General features: G+C 43.1%; 1 protein-coding gene and 1 non-coding gene across 6 annotated transcripts in view; one reads left to right on the forward strand and one right to left on the reverse strand.

The window, feature by feature from the left end:
• The window catches only part of ARHGEF37 (Rho guanine nucleotide exchange factor 37), a 74782-nt gene that overhangs the window by 32692 nt on the left and 22644 nt on the right, over positions 1-19446 (forward strand). For all 5 annotated transcript variants that reach the window (XM_029218256.1, XM_029218257.1, XM_029218258.1 and 2 more), the window contains exons 2-4: positions 4302-4498; positions 5857-5980; positions 15385-15532. In XM_029218256.1, the coding sequence (XP_029074089.1) occupies positions 4302-4498; positions 5857-5980; positions 15385-15532 (469 nt within the window). The remainder of the gene's footprint in view (positions 1-4301; positions 4499-5856; positions 5981-15384; positions 15533-19446) is intronic.
• Positions 13867-13974, reverse strand: LOC114893479. The gene has a single exon (XR_003792905.1). It is a non-coding gene; the product is annotated as a U6 spliceosomal RNA (small nuclear RNA).

Below are 19446 nucleotides of genomic sequence, written 5' to 3' on the forward strand. Positions count from 1 at the left end.
GACTAGGCCACCAGGGAACTCCTCATCTTTTGTTAAATTAAGATATTTAGGAAGGAATAAATATTATGTGTTATTATTAAATCTTTTTATTATTATGCTGCTATTTTTCCTTAAATTGCACTCTTAAAAATTGTTGTTGGTATACACAGGAATATGATTTATTTTTGAATATTGATCTCCAGCAAAATTGAGGAATTCTCACTTTTTCTTACATTTAGTTTTCAGTTCACTTCAAAGCTGTAATTTAAAGAGATGGATAGTTCTACATTTGTGATGAGAAAGAGAGACAGGTGATTCTGCAACGTTTGTTATGAAAAGCAGCCTGTCCTCTTCTCTTTCCTGCTCCAGCCACTACCAGGCAATTCCTTCTGTTTTTTTCAGCTGATTGTTTTATAACACATATATACTGCTCTTTCTTGAGCTTTCGATTTAGACATTGTTCTTTAATTTCCATTATGGATGATGAGGCTTTAGTTCATTTTTTCTCCCTCTCCATCACCCTGTCCTCTCGGTACATAATATGAATTAGATCACTTGTATTATTACTTGTGTGGATTCTATTTATAACTGAATCGGGTAGTGACACATAATTTTATCTTTTCTGCACAATTTTTTTAATAAAAATTGTTATAACAATTGTTTGTTTGTTTTTTGCGGTACGAGGGCCTCTCACTGTTGTGGCCTCTCCCGTTGCGGAGCACAGCCTCCGGACGCGCAGGCTCAGCGGCCATGGCTCACGGGCCCAGCCGCTCCACGGCATGTGGGATCTTCCCAGACCAGGGCACAAACTCGTGTGCCCTGCATCAGCAGGCGGACTCTCAACCACTGCACCACCAGGGAAGCCCATAACAATTGTTTTTATTTGTTGGTTTGTTTCTTAGTTGCGTATGTCTTATCTGTGTAATTTTTTTAAAAAAAAATGTTTATTTATTTAGGCTGTGCTGGGTCTTAGTTGTGGCATGCAGGATCTTTAGTTGCAGCATGCAGGCTTCTTAGTTGCAGCATGCTGACTTCCTAGTTGCAGCATGCGGACTCTCAGTTACAGCATGTATGCGGGATCTAGTTCCCGACCAGGGATCGAACCCAGGCCCCCTGCCTTGGGAGTGCGGAGTCTTACCCACTGGACCACCAGGGAAGTCCCCGTCTGTGTAATTATGCCTACATAAGGACCATATTCTCTACTGATTTAATAAATTTGTTCTCAAGACATTCTAATACTCTAGCGCAGATTGTTTGCTGTCTGTCTGTCACCAACAGTCAAACTCAGAATTTCGTTTCACCTATCCTAGGGATTTCCTCAGCCTCTCTCACATATTAGATCACCAGTTCCCTGTATCTTGTATCGTGATTTCTTTCTTTATTTTGGTGGAACATAGTTTCCTGACAAGGAAACTATAAGGTAAATTCTCCAGGACTTCAAGGTTCTGAAATTTCCTCTCAGTGTGTTTAGATGTGATTTTTTTTTTTTTAACTTATCCTGCTTAGGACTTGTACTTCCTAGACCTAAGAATTCATATCTTTTATAAATTCTGGACAATTATGAGTCTCATCTCTTCATATATTGCCTCTTCTCACTCTGTTTATTCTTGTCTTCTGGAACACAGTTTTGGTACATGATCTTCTTATTTCAATATCCAGATCCCTTAATTCTCTTTCATATTTTCCATGATTTTCTCTTTCTTTTTAGCAGTCTGGATAATTTCTTTGGATCTATCTGCCCCTTTACTATTTCTCTTTCCTGAGTGTTTAAACTGTCCATTTAGTTTTTAATGTCAAAGACTAAATTTTTAATTTCTGTAAGTTCTGCTTGGTGCGTTTTCTTTGTTTTGTTTTGTTTTTTTTGCGGTACGCAGGCCTGTCACTGTTGTGGCCTCTCCCGTTGCGGAGCACAGGCTCCGGACGCGCACGCTCAGCGGCCATGGGTCACGGGCCCAGCTGCTCCGCGGCATGTGGCATTTTCCCGGACCGGGGCACAAACCCGTGTCCCCTGTGTTGGCAGGTGGACTCTCAACCACTGCACCACCAGGGAAGCCCTGCTTGGTGCTTTAAAAAATCATACCGGGGCTTCCCTGGTGGCGCAGTGGTTGAGAATCTGCCTGCCAATGCAGGGGACACAGGTTCGAGCCCTGGTCTGGGAAGATCCCACATGCCACGGAGCAGCTAGGCCCGTGAGCCACAACTACTGAGCCTGTGCATCTGGAGCTTGTGCTCCACAACAAGAGAGGCCGCGACAGTGAGAGGCCCATGCACCGCGATGAAGAGTGGCCCCTGCTTGCCACAACTAGAGAAAGCCCACACACAGAAACGAAGACCCAACACAGCCAAAATTAAATTAATTAATTAATTAATTAATTAAAAAAAAAAAAAGAAGTAAAGCAAACCAAGTAAAATTCAAAAAAAAAATCATACCGGTCTTTATTTTTTGTACATCTTTTCTTTTCCTGCTTATTTTATAGTTTCTATTTGATAGTTTGATTATCTGATGTTCTTGGGTCTAATCCTGCTCTTTGTTGTCTCTGATGATGTGCACTTACACTGGAGTTCTTGTAATTTTGGATTTTAAGCTCATCTTCAGGACAGGGTTATCTCTTGGAGTACCATGTGGCCTAGGTTAAGGATGTGTCCTCCTGGAGACATTTTATTTTTTCTGTGGGTACTCATAGTAGCACTATTCCAGGACTTGTTTTTTTGTTTATTTATCAGCATTGAGCTCCTTGGACCACATGTGTAGTATACATCTGAACCTACAACCCAGTGAAAGCAGGCCTGTTGTTATGAATTTTCAGAAAGGACTTTTTCCTTTACTCAGGACCCAAGCCAAGATGCAGCAACATCTTTGTCATCTTCTGTGTGGGTAGGGAGACTTTTTTTTCTAATCCACCATTTCACTGGCGTGCTTGAGGGATCCCAGTTCTGGAGAGAAGCTTGCTTCCTGATTCTGCCTGGGCACTGATGCCCAAGTCTCTGGATCACAGAGCTGGGCAGTGCCCTCTTCCCTGCCCATCCTGTCCACTTTGGCTACAGCTGCATCAGCTTAGCTGCTCCTGATCTGGTTTTCAGCTCCCTGTTTGGGGATCCCTGCTGATTTCCTTTACTGTCTTTTTTTTTTTTTTTTAAATTTATTTATTTTTGGCTGCTTTGGGTCTTCGTTGCTGCGTGCAGGCTTTCTCTAGTTGCGGCGAGCGGGGGCTACTCTTCGTTGCAGTGCAGTCTTCTCATTGTGGTGGCTTCTCTTGTTGCGGAGCACAGGCTCTAGGTGCGCGGGCTTCAGTAGTTGTGGCTCATGTGCTCTAGAGCACAGACTCAGTAGTTGTGACGCACAGGCTTAGTTGCTCCGCGGCATGTGGGATCTTCCCGGATCAGGGCTCGAACCCACGTCCCCTGCATTGGCAGGCGGATTCTTAACCACTGTGCCACCAGGGAATTCCCTCCTTTACTTTCTTGCAAGCCTTGCCATGCAGTGAAAAGGAAGTTTGTTATAGCTGATCTAGCATTTCTAGGTGTTCTGTAGTAGGGAGATTTTTTTTGTCCACAGTATTGCCATTTGTACTTTTTAAACTTAGAGATAAAGGAGAAAAGTATATCTGGCTGGGAGGATCAGCAAAGGCCTTAGAGATGAATGTCAGAGCATAGGGACATTGGAGGGGTCACAGCAGGTGCAAAAGCATGGAGGCAGGAAATGACCATGCAGGTATGGAGAAAAGCACATAACTTTCTTTCACTGGAGTGTGTCAGGGAAGAGGAAAACGAAGTCAGAGGTAGACCACAGAGCAGCAGATGGCTATTACAGTCTCACAGCAGAGAATACCAGGATCACAAGCTTTGTTTCAGGAAGTTTAAACTGGAAGCATATCCAGGATGAATGGATGTGGGTGGCAGCAGGTGGGAGAGGGGTGTGGATTTGAAAAAATGATCCTGGAGGTGGTGGAAATAGTCCAGGCGATAGGTAGTATGGCCTGAATGGGGTAGTAGTGGGTAGAGAAGGAGGGCGAGAGAGACTCAGCTGAACCAGATAAAGAAATCTAGGTCAAGAGCTGGGGGGAAAATAGAAGAAAAGCCAGGCAAGCACATTGTCTGAATCCTGGGAAATGAATTTAAAATGTCAACAATTATCTGAGCTGCGTTCTACCTTTTAAACTTGTTCAGATACTGCCCACAAATGCTTATACGCAGTTCATCTTGACTCTGTAGGCAGCTAAAGATGTTTTTAGGCCATCTGATGAACAGTTGTCTTTGGATTAGAGACAGCATGTCCCAATAGAGCTCCCAGAAGTGAGTCCGGATGTGTTTGTCTTTCCCAGAACCTGCTGACATGACTGATCATGGGGATGATGAGCTGTCCTCTAGGACAGGGAGTCCAGACGAGGAAGGTCGGGTCCCTGAGGAGAGATCCTTGCTGCATCAGAGTCTGGCCGTCAGGGAACTCATCGACACCGAGGTCTCCTACTTACACGTGCTCCAGCTCTGTGCCTCGGACATTAGGAGCCACCTGCAGCAGGTACCTGGGTGGGGCCACACTCAGCCTGTCTTTATAGGGGCAAGTGTGAGTCCCAGCTCCTGAAACCTCACATCTGTTCCTGGCGCAGGCTTGATGGAGGGGAAAGTGTGGTGGATATGAAGTCACCTGGACGTAAGCCCCGGTACTTCCACTTACTGGCCCTGCAACCTTCAGCAAGGCTTTTAACACCTTGGAGCCTTAGTATATTCATCTGCTAAATTGACAGAGAGTAATCACCTCAGAGAATTAAGTGAACTAATGGATAAAATAGCCCTTTATTAAGTTTAGAACAGATTCTTTTAAGTGACCTATTTCTAATTGTCTCATTTGGAGGGTGGTAACATGGAAAAGTTATCATTATGATGGGTTTCTATTTTAGTGTTAATTTTTTACATCTTTTTCCCCCCTGATTTCAGAAATAACACAGGCTGTCTCTCTAAAATGTCAAGCATCCTCTAGCATGTAAGGTACATAAGGGGAAAGGCTGTTTAGTTCAATATATCCCAGTTCTTGACACGTAAACAGTGGACTTCAACTAGTGTTTATTGAATGAATGAAATAATCAAATAGATAATGTAGAAGGTGAAAGCCCTCTCATATTTCACCCTCTAGAAATTGGGATTTTTCTCTGTAGGCATTAAACAAACAGAGATAGATTGTTACTTATTTTATTTTTTGTTTGTTTTTGGCTGCACCAGACGGCTTGTGGGATCTTAGTTCCCTGACCAGGGATCGAACCTGGGTCCACAGCAGTGTCGGGGTTAAGACAGCCCGAGTCTTAACCGCTGGACTGCCGGGGAATTCCCTGTTACTTATTTTAGTAAAAATAAGAGCATACTCTATTCTTCTACAGTTAGCTTTTCCCACTTGATTGTGCATCCAGGACATCTGTCTCTATATATATCCTATATATGTTCATGCACATATATAGATGTCCTGCATCCTTTTTAACAGTGGGATAGCTTAGTTCATAGGGAATGGAGTTCAGAATATATCTCAAGGTAATGGTGGTAGGTGCCAAGTATGTCAGAGCTGGAAAGAAGTCCAACTTCCCACACTTTTATGACAGATGGGGAAAATGAGAGAAGAAAAATTATAGTTGGCAGCAGACCTAGGATAATACAGTTCAGCTTTCCTTTCATGCTGAGCACTCCGTCTCTCTCTCTCTTCTTGTAGAGAAATGAAAATACCTAATTATAAAATTTCAAAGTCCTTGCAAACATTCCACTGGGACAGTCTTCCCAAGAGTGGTGGAACCCCAATGATGTGACTGTTCTGGACTACTGTCCAAAGCCTCCAAAAAAAGTCACTCTACTGAACTCCTAAGCGACCTCCCATGGTGCCTTTGTTCCTTCCAGCTGCCGCAGGGAGATCTGGATGTCCTGTTCTCAAACATCGATGATATCATCAAGGTGAACAGCAAATTGCTTCATGACCTGCAGGAGACAGCCGCCAGGGAAGAGGAACAAGTGCAGCTGATTGGTAAGCAAAATACCAGGCAGTTAGCAGCCTGAGATTCCTGAGGAGTTGGTCTCAGCATGTGATCATTGCTGTATTTTCTCCAGCATTCCAGGGAAATGCAGCTCAATGAGAGGCTGTTTTGGGGATCCCTGAAATATAGCATGTCAGAGCTGGCAGGACCCTCAAATAACATCCAATCCAACCCCATCACTACAGATGAAGAGACTGAGGCCTAGAGACAGGGAGGACATCCTAATGGACACAAAATTGGTTAGTGGAGTGGCTGAGACTTTCTTCTGGGATTCTTTTACATTCATTCATTCAACAGTTATTTACTGAGCCCCTGCAGTGTGCCAGTCACTGTGCTGTGTGTTGGGGTCACAGCATCAACCAGAGGGTCCAATCTTCTGTTCTCATGGGTTAACAAGTTAGCGAGAGAGACAGATGACACACAGATAAACAGGAGAATTTTAAGTAGTAATTTGTAATTTAAAAAATTACAATTTTAGTAACGTTTGGGAAAAGAGAAGCCCTCCTGAGGAGAGGACACTTGAACTGAGAGCTGTTAGGGAGGAGCCAGCTATGAGAAGATCTGGAGGGAGAGTAGAGAGAAGAGCTATGCAAAGGCCCTGAGGCAGGGGTGAGCCTGGGAATTTTGAAGGACAGGCAGAAAGAAGCCTGGTGTGGCTCCAGGGGAATGAGTGAGGGGTGAGTATTAGGAGATAAGATAGCAGAGGCAGAGAAGGACCAGATCCTGCAGGGTGTTCTAGGTCTTGGTAAGTAGTGTGGATTTTATTCTACATGTGATGAGAAGTCATTGGACAGTTTTGAGCAGGGAAGTGATATGAGATTTGTTTTTCAAAGATCCCCTTGGTAGCTGTGGACAATGGATTGTGAGAGGGTAGCAAGAGTGGAAGTAGCGAGACCAGCTGGTGGCTTTACCTCCACCTAGGTGAGAGATGAAGGTAGACTCCTAATTCTGAAATGGTTAGGATGACCAGACGTAAAGAAGGAGGGACAAGTGGGTATAAACCTCATCCCTGTCTTCTGCAGTCTCTTCGCATCTGCTTGACAAAATTTCTGTGGTCAAGGGTTTTCAAGTGGAGTCAGGGGACAAGGGTGAATGGTGTTAGGCAGAAAAGAGGATGAGGTGGGGGCATCCACCCAAGTCACGCTGGTCTTTACACCCCCAATCTTCTACCCTTTCTTAGACATGAATGATGATGGTGGGGATTAAAAATAACAAATATACACATTTTGAAAAAGCCAACTTTCTGAGTGTTCATTAAATGACCAGCACTCTTCTGATGTACATGTATTAACTCATTTAATCCTCACAAGAACCCTGAACGGTAGTTGCTGTCATCTCATTTCCCAGTTGAAGAAACTGAGGCACAGAGAGAGGAAGTAACCTGCTTAAGGTCATCCAACTAGTGTCAGAGCCAGGAGGATGTGCATTGCGGCAGGTGGCCTCTGGAGCCAGTGCTCTCAACTACTGCACTGAACAGCTTCCATGCAGTAGAGAGTGGGATTGAAGCCTGTGTATAGTGTGTTTACTATTCTCCTAAAATTATGATTCTTCATTAAAATAGCAATGTGAAAGTGTGACTATTTCTTTTAAATAGAGGAATATTTAAATGCAAAATTAAGGAACAAGATTTTTTTAAGTATCTAGGTAGATATTCTTACCTTTTATCATTTTATCCTTATTTCTGTTAATAATTACCACTTATTTGAGTGGAAATTGTTATAACCTCAGGTTGAAGACAATCCAAGGTTCTGGGGACTCTGAGGTTAGCATCTTCTGTTGCTATGGGTTCTAGGGTCCACTAATTCCTCGTTAAGGGTCCCCACTTATCCATCTCTGCCTTCCTGCTTGATCTACAAAGAGTCAAGGTGCTGCTTTGTCTTCTGAGCGTACCTGGTAATATCTCCATTCCCTGCCTTCACTACTTCCCTAGTGGAGTTGCCACATAAAATACAGGATGCTCAATTATGTTTGAATTTTACATAAGCAATGAATAATGTTTTAGTATAAGTATATCCCATGGGACATTTGGGACATACTTATACTAAAATATTCTTCATTATTTATCTGAAATTCAAATTTAACCGAGCATCTTGTATCTCCCCCTCCCTAATTTGGCAAACCTATTCCCTGGCCTTTACTGAGTCTACAGAAAATAGCCTCCTCGTCCTCTGCCTCTCGTTGTTAGCCAAAAAGAGGCGCAAAGAATCCACATAGCTTTTCTTCTCCTAGGTTCAACTTTGTGCCTAATCAAGGCTGAGCTGGTTCCTACCAGTTCTCTCTATTCCCCTCTCAGCCCCCAGGCCCTGCTATGCAAGGAAGGCCCTTTTCCCAATTCCATAGCCACGGCATTTTAAATGTATTTATTTATTTATTTGGCTGCGTTGGGTCTTCATTTCTGCGCGCGGGCTTTCTCTAGTTGCAGTGAGCGGGGGCTACTCTTCGTTGCGGTGCGTGGGCTTCTCATTGCTGTGGCTTCTCTTGTTGCACAGCACGGGCTCTAGGCATGCGGGCTTCAGTAGTTGTGGCACGTGGGCTCAGTAGTTGTGGCTCACGGGCTCTAGGGCGCAGGCTCAGTAGTTGTGGCGCACAGGCTGCGTTGCTCTGCGGCATGTGGGATCTTCACGGACCGGGGCTCGAACCTGTGTCCCCTGCGTTGGCAGGCGGATTCTTAACCACTGTGCCACCATGGAAGTCCCAGCGCCAGCATTTTAAAAGATTTTTGGACCTTGGGCGTGAACCTCCCAAGTGAGTCAGGTTCTGTGTTCTTATAAATGATTCCAAACACGATGCAGATGTTCACAGGAGTTCCCACACAGGGTCCTATCATGGGAAGGCATCATGCTGTAGTCCAGTGTTGTCTAAAAGAAATCTAGTGTGAGCCAAATTTAAAGTTTTTAAGTAGCTACATTAAAAAAACTAAAGCAGGTAAAATTAATTTTAATGATATATCTCGTTTAACCCAATGTATCCAAAATAATATTTCAACATGTAATCAATATAAAACTTATTCATGATACATTTTACTTGTTTTTTGGTACAGTCTTTGCAATCTGGTGTCTTTTACACTGACAGCACATCTCAGTTGGGATTCTCCATATTTCAGGTGCCCAGTAGCCATCTGTGGTCGTGGCTTGGAGGGGTCCAAGGGGCCTTGGAGTCTGACTCACAAGGTTCTGCCACCCACAGCTCCTTCATGTCTCTGAGCTTCAGTTTCATGCCTTCTGCATGAAAATAGTACCCATTTCTGTGCCAGCCATGACTGTGGGTACCTAACATGTAGTAGCCCTTTTTATTCTCCTGACACTGTTACTTGTTGATTATTATTATTATTATCCCCATTTTACTAAAGGAAAACCCGAGACTCAGAGAGGTTAATTAACTTTCCTAAGGTCACACAGCTTGACCAGGCTGAGTCATGATTTGAACAGCTCTTTCAGACTACAGCCCCAGCTCTTGGCCTTCCTACCTCCCTTTCTCATTTCTCCCAACTAGAGGTAGAGTACCGTTTTGATACTGGGAGTAACTCTTTGCTGCTGTGACTTCTTTCCAATCTGTGACTAAGGAAGGACAAGAGGAGAGGAAATAAGTCTTTGGTGCCCCAAGCATTCCTGCCTGTTGGACAGCTCTGCTCTCTGCTCTAGGGGAGTTTGCCTTCCTCCACCCTTCAGTTACTGAAGTGCCCCTGCCTCTGGCCATGTACTGGTATGGTAAGGTTTCTTTGGCATTAGTTGCATTCCTGCAGAATCACCCTAGTAATGAAGAATATGGGAACTGCCCTAGGTTTTAGGGCTACGCCCAAGCTATCTCTTAGTGGGATCATCTCTGCAGCTGGCTGATCTCCCTATCATACACATTCTCCCTAGCTGCAATTTCGGGTAATCTTTCCTGGTCATGTTCTCCCTTGTTCTGGGGGCTTCTCCTGAGAGAGTTCTCTCTGAGGATTGGCTTGACCAGCACTGGGGAGAGGGTTTCGTTCCTGGGGTGGGAGTCTTGCTGTGGGAGTCTTTGCTGAGAGCTGGACGACGCTGGTCTAGGTATCATCTGATGTGTCTCAAGCGGGGGACTGTTGTATTTCACGGGTACAGTGCACAGCATTAGCAAGCAGTAGGGTCACCTGGGCTTCCCGTGGTCCGTGGCTTACTTGCCCTTTTGTGACTAATACATTTCTCTTCGCCCTCACCACTTTCCCCCAGGTAGACAACCAAATACTCTTGCCTGGGTATTTTTAGTAGCCATCTAATAGCTATTCCTATTTCCATTTTGACTTCTGGTTTAGTCTCAGCATAGTATAGCTCTAATAGACTTTATTTTTTAGAGCACTTTTAGATTTACAGAAAAATTAAGTAGAGGGAATTCCCAGTGGTTAGGACTCTGCACTTCCATTGCAGGGCACAGGTTTGATCCCAGGTCAGGGAGCTAGAATCCCACAAGGCGCACAGCCAAAAAACAAAACAAAACAAAAGCAAAAAAAAAACAAAAAGAAAAAATAAGTAGGGACTTCCTTGGTGACACAGTGGATAAGAATCTGCCTGCCAATGCAGGGGACGTGGGTTCGATCCCTGGTCTGGGAAGGTCCCACATGCCGTAGAGCAGCTAAGGCCGTGTGTCACAACTACTGAGCCTGTGTGCCACAACTGCTGAAGCCTGTATGCCTAGAGCCCATGCTCCGCAACAAGAGAAGCCACTGCAATGAGAAGCCTGCACACCGCAATGAAGAGTAGCCCCCACTCGCCACAACTAGAGAAAGCCCACATGCAGCAGTGAAGACCCAATGCAGCCAAAAATAAATAAAATTAAATCTGTAAAAAAAAGAAAATTAAGTAGAAAGTACAGAAAGCTCCCATGTACCCCTCCCCCCACACAGTTCCCCCTATTATTAACACCTGGCCTTAGTGTGGTACATTTATTATAACTGACAAATGAATATTGATATATTATTATTGACTAAAGTCCATAGTGTACATTGGGGTTCACTCTGTGTGTTGTTCAGTTCTGTGGGTTTAGAATAACGTATAATGTACGACGCCACCATTACAGTTTCATACATAGTTTCCCTTATCTAAAAATCCTCTGTGCTCTGCCTGTTCATCCCTCCCCCAACCCCAACCCCTGGAAACCACTGCTCTTTTTACTGTCTCCATAGTTTTGCCTTTTCCAGAATGTCATATTGCTGGAATCATACAGTATGTAGCCTTTTCAGAGTTGCTTCTTTCATCTAGTAATATGCATTTAAGGTTTCTCCGTGTCTTTTCCTGGCTTGATATCTCATTTCATTTTTATCACTGAATCATACTCCGTTGTATGGATATAGTGCAGTTTTATTTATCCATTCACCTACTGAAGGACAAGTTGGTTGCTTCCAGGCTTTGGCAGTTATGAATATAGCAGTTATAACATTAGCGTGCAGGGTTTTGGTTTTTTTTAATAAATTTATTTATTCATTTATTTATTTTTGGCTGCGTTGGGTCTTCATTGCTGCGCGCTGGCTTTCTCTAGTTGCGGCGAGTGAGAACTACTCTTCGTTGCGGTGCGCGGGCTTCTCATTGCTTCTCTTGCTGTGGAGCACAAACCCCCGGCACGTGGGCTTCAGTAGTTGTGGCACACGGGCTCAGTAGTTGTGGCTCGCAGGCTCTAGAGCGCCAGCTCAGTAGTAGTGGCGCACGGGCTTCGTTGCTCTGTGGCAAGTGGGGTCTTCCCAGACCAGGGCTCGAACCCATGTCCCCTGCACTGGCAAGCGGATTCTTAACCATTGCTCCACCAGGGAAGTCCGCGTGCAGTGTTTTAAAAAGTCTTTTATTTAAAGTTTCTTTTTTGTTGTAGTAAAATATATATAACATAAAATTTACCATTTTAACCATTTTTAAGTGTATAGTTTAGTGACATTAAGTACAGTCACATTGTTGTTCCACCATCACCACTGTTCATGTCTAGAACTTTTTCCTCATCCTAAACTGATGACCAGCCCCTGGTGGCCACTATTCTACCCTCTGTGTCTCTGAATTTGACTACTCTAGGTACCTCATATAAATGGAATCGTATAGTATATGTATTTTTGTAACTGGTTTATTTCACTTAGCATGATGTCTTCAAGGTTCTTTTTACACTTTTTATCTTGAAATAATTTTAGACTTATAGAAAAGTTACAAAAATAATACAGAGAGCTCCTATATACCCTTCTTCCAGCTTCCCCTAATTTTTACATCTTACATATCCATAGTGCAATTATTAAAATGAGGAAATTAACATCAGTGCAATACTATTAACTCTACAGAACTTATTCAAATTTTGCCAGCTTTTTATTTTTCTATGCTGGGTCTTTGTTGTGGTGCGTGGGCTCTTTGTTGCGGCAGGCTTCTCTCTAGTTGTGGCATGCAGGCTCTCTAGTTGTGACACACGGGCTTAGTTGCCCCACAACATGTGGGATCTTAGTTCCCCAACCAAGGATTGAACCCGCATCCCCTGCATTGGAAGGTAGATTCTTAATGCCTGGACCACTAGGGACGTCCCACCCATTCATTTCTTTTTTTTTTTTTTAATAAATTAATTTTAGTTATTTATTTATTTTTGGCTGCATTGGGTCTTCGTTGCTGCACGCAGGCTTTCTCTAGTTGCAGCGAGTGGGGGCTACTCTTTGTTGCGGTGTGTGGGCTTCTCATTGCAGTGGCTTTCTCTTGTTGCGGAGCACAGGCTCTAGGCGCTCGGGCTTCAGTAGTTGTGGCATGTGGGCTCTAGAGCACAGGCTCAGCAGTTGCGGTGCACAGGCTTAGTTGCTTCGTGGCATGTGGGATCTTCCCAGACCAGGGATCTAACCCGTGTCCCCTGCATTGGCAGGCAGATTAACCACTGCGCCACCAGGGAAGTCCCTCACCCATTCATTTCTTTATTCAACTATTTATATAAGTATAAACTCATGGATATTTACTTTATTCCATGAGTCAGAATCCAGTACTATTAATATTCATTTTCTTGCTCAAATTTTACCAGCTTTGGCCATAGGGAACTCTTTCAAGTTGGCACCTGTGTCCTTTCAGTATGTCTCCAACAATTTGTGAGCACTTTCTTACTTTCTGACCCCACAAGATGTTCTAGGCTCATCTTGTATTTTCCCTGCCTCATCCTTGGAATCAGCTTTTTTCCTAGGAGCCTTGGTTCCTACCTTTGGAGAATGGTATTTAGACACCAGGTTCTAAGATCTAGGTGTGCTCATTGCTCCTGGAGTGTCATTGTTTCTAGGCCCTCTTAGCTGACAGAGTTAGGAAATATATGTATATATACCAACACATGCATGTACACATATCTACATTTCCTTCTGTATCTATCCATCCGTATTTATATATTTAAAATATTTAAAACCATGAGTTCCTACTGATAACCTCCAATTCCAGTCCAGCACCTCAGGGTTCTTTCTAGTCTTTCGCCTTTTCTTATTTGTAGCATCTTTCTGTGACAGGTAGAAATGGCCGCCATTATCTTCAGTGTATTTACTTATTTGTTCGAAGTTAGTAGACACATAAAATATTTTTTTATTATAATAATCAGCATTACAAACCTGTCCCTTTGTGAAAAATAGTTACGTTAATTTCTTCCTACACCCTTCAGTGTGGTTATGCTATTCATTTGTAATAGAATTAGGTTCATTCCTTATTGTTTGTATTCTATTTGAGGTTCCCCCTCCACATCCTGGTTGGTCTTAATTATATATTTATTTTGGGAGTATGTGAAACATTACCATGGTTCCAAGATCTGAGCTATATAGAAAGGTATATTCAGCGAAGCATTGCTCCCCTCTCATCCCTACTTCCCTGACCCATTCCCTGTTCTTTCTACCCCGTTCTATCTCCCCTTAAAAATAATCACTCTCATAAGTTTCTGATTTTAAAATATAGAACACTTCACAAATTTGCATGTCATTCATGTGCAGGGGCCATGCTAATCTGTCCTGTGTTATTCTACCTTTAATGTATGTGCTGCTGAAATTGAGCATGGGAATGATCCTTTTCAGACAGAAACCAGATCATGTCACCCCTGCTCAAAACCCTCCATTTGCTTTCTGCCACCATAAGAATAAAATCCAAACACCTTACTACACCTTACTTACTTACTTTAAGGCCCTACATGATCTGACTTCAGTTTCCTGTTTATTTTCTCTACTTTGTGCCCTTGCTCATTGTGTTCCAGCCACACCTGCCTTCTTGTGTCACCCACCTGGCAAGTGGTCACTTGCCTTCAGGTCTTTGCATTTGTCCTTCCCTAAGCCTGGTGCTGCTCTTCCCCCAGACATTCCTAGGGGTGGGTTCTTTTTTTTTTTGAATTTTTGCATTTTATTTTATTTATTCTTTATACAGCAGGTTCTTATTAGTTATCTATTTTATACATATTACTGTGTATACATCAATCCCAATCTCCCAATTCATCCCACCCCCCCACCCCTCCGCCACTTTTCCCCCTTGGTGTCCATACATTTGTTCTCTACATCTGTGTCTGTTTCTGCAGGGCTGGGTTCTTTTGGTCTCTGATAAACATCCACGTCTTTATGGAGGTCTTTCCTAAATAGATCTCCTACCACTCTCTAACTCTTTATCTGGCTTTGTTTAGATTTATGGTACTCACCACTACCTGGCATATGTAATATATTTATTTATTGTCTGTCTTCACCACTAGAATATCAGCTCCATGAGGCAGGGTCATTGTTGTGTTCACAGAACTTAGAAGAGTGCCTGGCACATAGTCAGTAAATAAGCAGTTGGTAAATTTTTGGTGAATGAAGTTTGTGTCAGGTATTTTACATGCGTTATTTGATTTAATCCTCGCAATGAACATTTGGAGGTGAGCACTATTTTTATTCCAGTCTATAGGTGAAAATATGGAAGGTTAGAGGGGTCAAATACTCGCCCTAAATTATGCTACTGGGAAAGGGTTGGCTGGAGATCTGGCCTTACTTCTCTCTGACTCCAAAGCCCACGTTTGTGACTATCCATGCTGTGCTGTAGGGATTCTTTATAGACAGAGCATTTGGAGTTGTACTTGCCACACATAGTAATTGTAAAGATATAACATGAGTGTGTTTTGTAAACTATAAAGCACTGTCCAAATATGAGAATTATCAATATTTTTGCTATCATTGTAGCTACCATTTATTAAATATAGACAGCGTACCAGTCTGAGCTCTACATCATTCTATTACTTAATCCTACAGCAGCCTTTTGAAAGTGAGATGAAAGAAATAGAAGCTCAGGATAATGAGGTGACTTGCCCAAGGCAACAACACTGGTTAAGCCTGGCAGTCTCACTCCAGAGCTGGAATGCTTAGCTGTGTCACTCACCGCCTCTCTGTCCTAAGCAAGAGGACATGCAGACATGCTTTTGAGAACTCCTTGTTGCTTTTCACTGTCAGGCAACTTATTCCTGGAATTCCAAGAGGAGTTGGAGCAAGTCTATAAAGTGTACTGTGCCAGCTATGAACAGGCCTTGCTGCTGGTGGAGGCCTACCGGATGGAGCCACGGCTGCAGCGGGAGATCCAGGACACCATTGAGGCAGTGCTGTGAGTATAATGGCCCTTATGGACCCCGAGGTCAGAGGCTGTTAAAGTCTCATCCCTGCTTGGTGCTGCTCACGCTGCTTCAGGAGTGTCCCAGTCAGACTAGGCTAGGCTATGCTGCAGAGACAAACAACTCCCAACTCTTTCAGTGGCTTCAACCAACAAGGTTTCTACCTTCCTTATGCTCCACTGCAGGTTAACTTGGGGCTCTTCATGTTGAGACTCAAGCTGACAGCAACTACTGTCTGGAATATTGCCAGTAACTTGGCAAAGGAAAAACGTGCTCTGGGTTCCTACACTGGTAACTAAATGCTGTTAGTCCAGAAGTGATATTCGTTGCTTCTCAAAATTCATGGGCCAGAACTTATCACATGGCTTCGTCCAGCTACCAGGAGGCCAGGGCCTGCCATCCAGCCATGTGTTCAGAGGTGGAAAAGCAGAAACATTTGGTGAACAGCACTCGTGACTCCCATGGGGAGGGCAGTGAGATGGTGGGAACCATGTGGTGTGAGCAGCAGTGGCAGGAAACAGGTTTGTATCACCTGGGGGGCCTCTCGACAGATGGCTAGAGTCTTGCCCCATGGAAAAGGATCAGAACTGCTCTGGGTGGCCTCGCAGCCCAGAGCTGGCACCAGTGAGTGGGAGCTCCAGGTAGAGATATGTAGAAAAAAAGATTTTTTAATTAAAATTTTGAACGGGTAACAGTTGCATGTTTCAAAAGCTTTAAAACATCTGAATTTACACAGTAAAAAGACCTTTCCAACCCTGTCCTTTTATCCACCCAATTACTGCTCCTACCCACAAAGTTAAGGTAACCACTTTTAAATTACTTATGGATCTTAGCAGAGTTCCTGTATGCCTATACAAGCAAATCCAAATATATACTCTTATTTTCCCCATCTTTTTAATGAAAGTTTGTAATTTTTTTTTCACTTACATTATATCTTGGAGGTCTTTCCATTTCAGTATATACATGTATGATCCTCTGAACGGCCACATATTCTTCTACTCTGTGGCTGTTCTGCAGTTTATTTAACTGGTCTCTGTTGATGAACCTTGGTTTGTTTCTATTCTTTTCATATTACAGGCAGTGCTACAGTGATTATTCACAAACATATGTTATTTTACTGAGGTGCAAGTATATCTGTAAGTTAAATTTCCAGATGTGGAATTGCTAGGTCAAAGGAAGTATGTATTGATAATTTTGACAGTATTGCAAAATTGCCCTCTGTAAAGGTTATACCAATTGATGTTCCCATGAGCAGCATATGAGGGTGTTTCTCCACAGCGTTACCAGCAGTGTGTTGTTAAACTTTAGAGTATTTACCACTGATAGGTGAAAAATGGCATCTCAGTAATGTTTCACTGTGCATTTATTTCCAGGAGAGGGAAGAGGTATGGGAACATATGTATATGTATAACTGATTCACTTTGTTATAAAGCAGAAACTAACACCATTGTAAAGCAATTATATTCCAATAAAGATGTTAAAAAAAAAGTTGATCATCCTTTTTTTTTAATATTTATTTATTTTTTGGCTGTGTTGGGTCTTAGTTATGGCATGCCAGATCTTTTGTTGCAGTGCATGGGCTCTTCGTCGCGGCGCGCGGGCTTCTCTGTAGTTGTGGCGGGTGGGCTCCAGAGCGCGTGGGCTCTGTAGTTGTGGTGCGAGGGCTCCAGAGTGCGTGGACTCTGTAGTTGTGGCACGCAGGCTCTCTTGTTGTGGCACTCGGCCTTTCTAGTTGTGACGCGTAGGCTCAGTTGCCCCACAGCATGTGGGATCCTAGTTCCCTGACCAGTTCCCTTCCCTGCATTGGAAGCGTGGAGTCATAACCACTGGACTGCCAGGGAAGTCCCTTGATATCTTTCTATATATTTAAGAGGTATTTGTATTTCCTTGCCTGTGAATTTTTCTGCTTCTTTTCTGTTTTGAAAAGGCTTATATCTTCCCAAGGACAGGCTCATCAAATGAAGATAGATGAAGGTCATCCTCTGGAAAGCAGAGTAGAGTAGGAGGAACAGAAGTTATTATTGTTATTTCATCTTACTTAGACATTTCCTTTATACCCAAGAGAAAGACAGTGTAGGTTTAGGGCTTTGAAGTTTACATTATCTCATGTGGAGCCTCCTGCTACCTCTCCTCCTTCTCTTCCTTATCTTATCCTTACCCCTCTACTCCCTGAAGCCTCCTTTTGAAGTACCCATGTCCTAAACCCATCCCAGCCTTCAAAAAAACCTACACTCATTTTCTCCTTTGCTTCCTTTGATCCCTTCATGGAACTTATAAAACTTAGGCTTTTGCAAGGGTCACTAAACACATTTCTACAGGAGTGAGCAATGAGGAAAGCAAGATGCCAGATGTGGGACAAAAGGGAGTAGTGGAGAGTGTGGCAAACCAGAGCCAAGAGACCCTGTATAGAGTGCAGCTGCAGCCCAGCCTCGGCTGATTGTTGCTGTATCAAGTAGCTTTTGCTATATAACAAACCGACCCAAATATAGTGGTTTAAAGTATAAATCATCCCCAAAATATGCTTAAAGCAAACATTTATTTAGGTCACACTTATGCATGTTAGTGGTTTAGCTGGGCTCAGTAAATGATTTTTCTAGTCCTGGCTGAACACCCTCATGTGTCTGTGATCAACTGCGCGTCAGCTTTGCTGATGTTGGCTGGGCTCTCTTATGTATCTGGGACATGCAAGCAGACTCAGCTCTGCCTTTTGAGATCTCGGCTTGGAATTGGCATGCTGTGCCAGACTCAAGGGGTGGAGAAGTATTCCCCACTTCTTGATGGGAGAAGCTTCAAAGTCATATTCAAAGGGTGTAGATACAGAGAGTGAAATAATTGCAGCCTTTTTTTATAAACCATCTCCCTCAGTTGCCATGTAGAAATGTGATTCCACTGTGCCCAGATCCTCTGATCTTTCAAGAGAAACCAGAAACTTTGATGTAAGTCTCCCAAGTGTTAACTATTGGCATCTAGTTCAGACATGTTAGAAACACTATGTGGGGGGCCCTAGTTGGCACAGAGGCTGCTGTTTGTCATGTCTTCTGCACTCAGGTCTTTTTCAGCCAGGCAAGTCCAGGCTTTTCTCATGGGCTTTGACGCCAAGCTGCCTGGCAGCGGATCGGGCTCTGCCCCTTATTCACCTTGGCAGAGCCATTTCGTGTCTCAGAACCTTGTTTCCCTACATGTGGAGTGGGTGTAATAACAACAGCTCATGAGGACATAGACTCACTGCATGCAAGTAACACGCAAAAATTCCCAGCAATTGTGGTTACCTTGGCTAGGCAAGGATTATGCTTCACTGAGACCACACTGTGGTTCTCAGCTCTGTTGGTCCCAACGCCCCCTTTTTATAACAAACATTAAATAAATTTATTATCCTGAGTTATATTCTGAAAAAGAAAATTCTTCTGCCTATATACATAACTGAAAAAAATCAATATAATGGCTTAACTATAATTAAAGGAGAAATAAAAGGAAAATAATTTCTAATAAAGTAATATGTATTTCAGTGTGCAAATGCTTGTGTAACACTACACTAGAAAATATTATGAAGCAATCAGATGCTTGTACCCACTTATAATAAATAAGCTTGGATTTAAGCAAAGAAGAGTCAGAAGCCATTGTGTACGAGAAGTACAGAAAAAGAAAAGAGCAGAGAATGTGTGTACCCTGCAATAACAGTGAGCAATGATAACAAACTTGACTTCCTTGTGTATGATAAGAGAAAGAAGGAAATAATATAACTGAAGTAGGGGTAACATTACATACTGGGAGGCAGAGGAAATGAGGAAGGATTATGTTCCTGCAAATGACCTCGGTCTTATTTATAAAAGGTGTGTCATGGTAATTCCCAGTGTTAAGATATGTGACAGGTTGGAGTCCAAGTGTCACAAAAATATCAGTTATTGAC

The sequence above is a fragment of the Monodon monoceros genome, unplaced genomic scaffold, assembly GCF_005190385.1.
Source record: "Monodon monoceros isolate NGI ecotype Baffin Bay Population unplaced genomic scaffold, NGI_Narwhal_1 Super_Scaffold_12, whole genome shotgun sequence".
In the NCBI taxonomy this organism is placed as follows: domain Eukaryota; kingdom Metazoa; phylum Chordata; class Mammalia; order Artiodactyla; family Monodontidae; genus Monodon; species Monodon monoceros.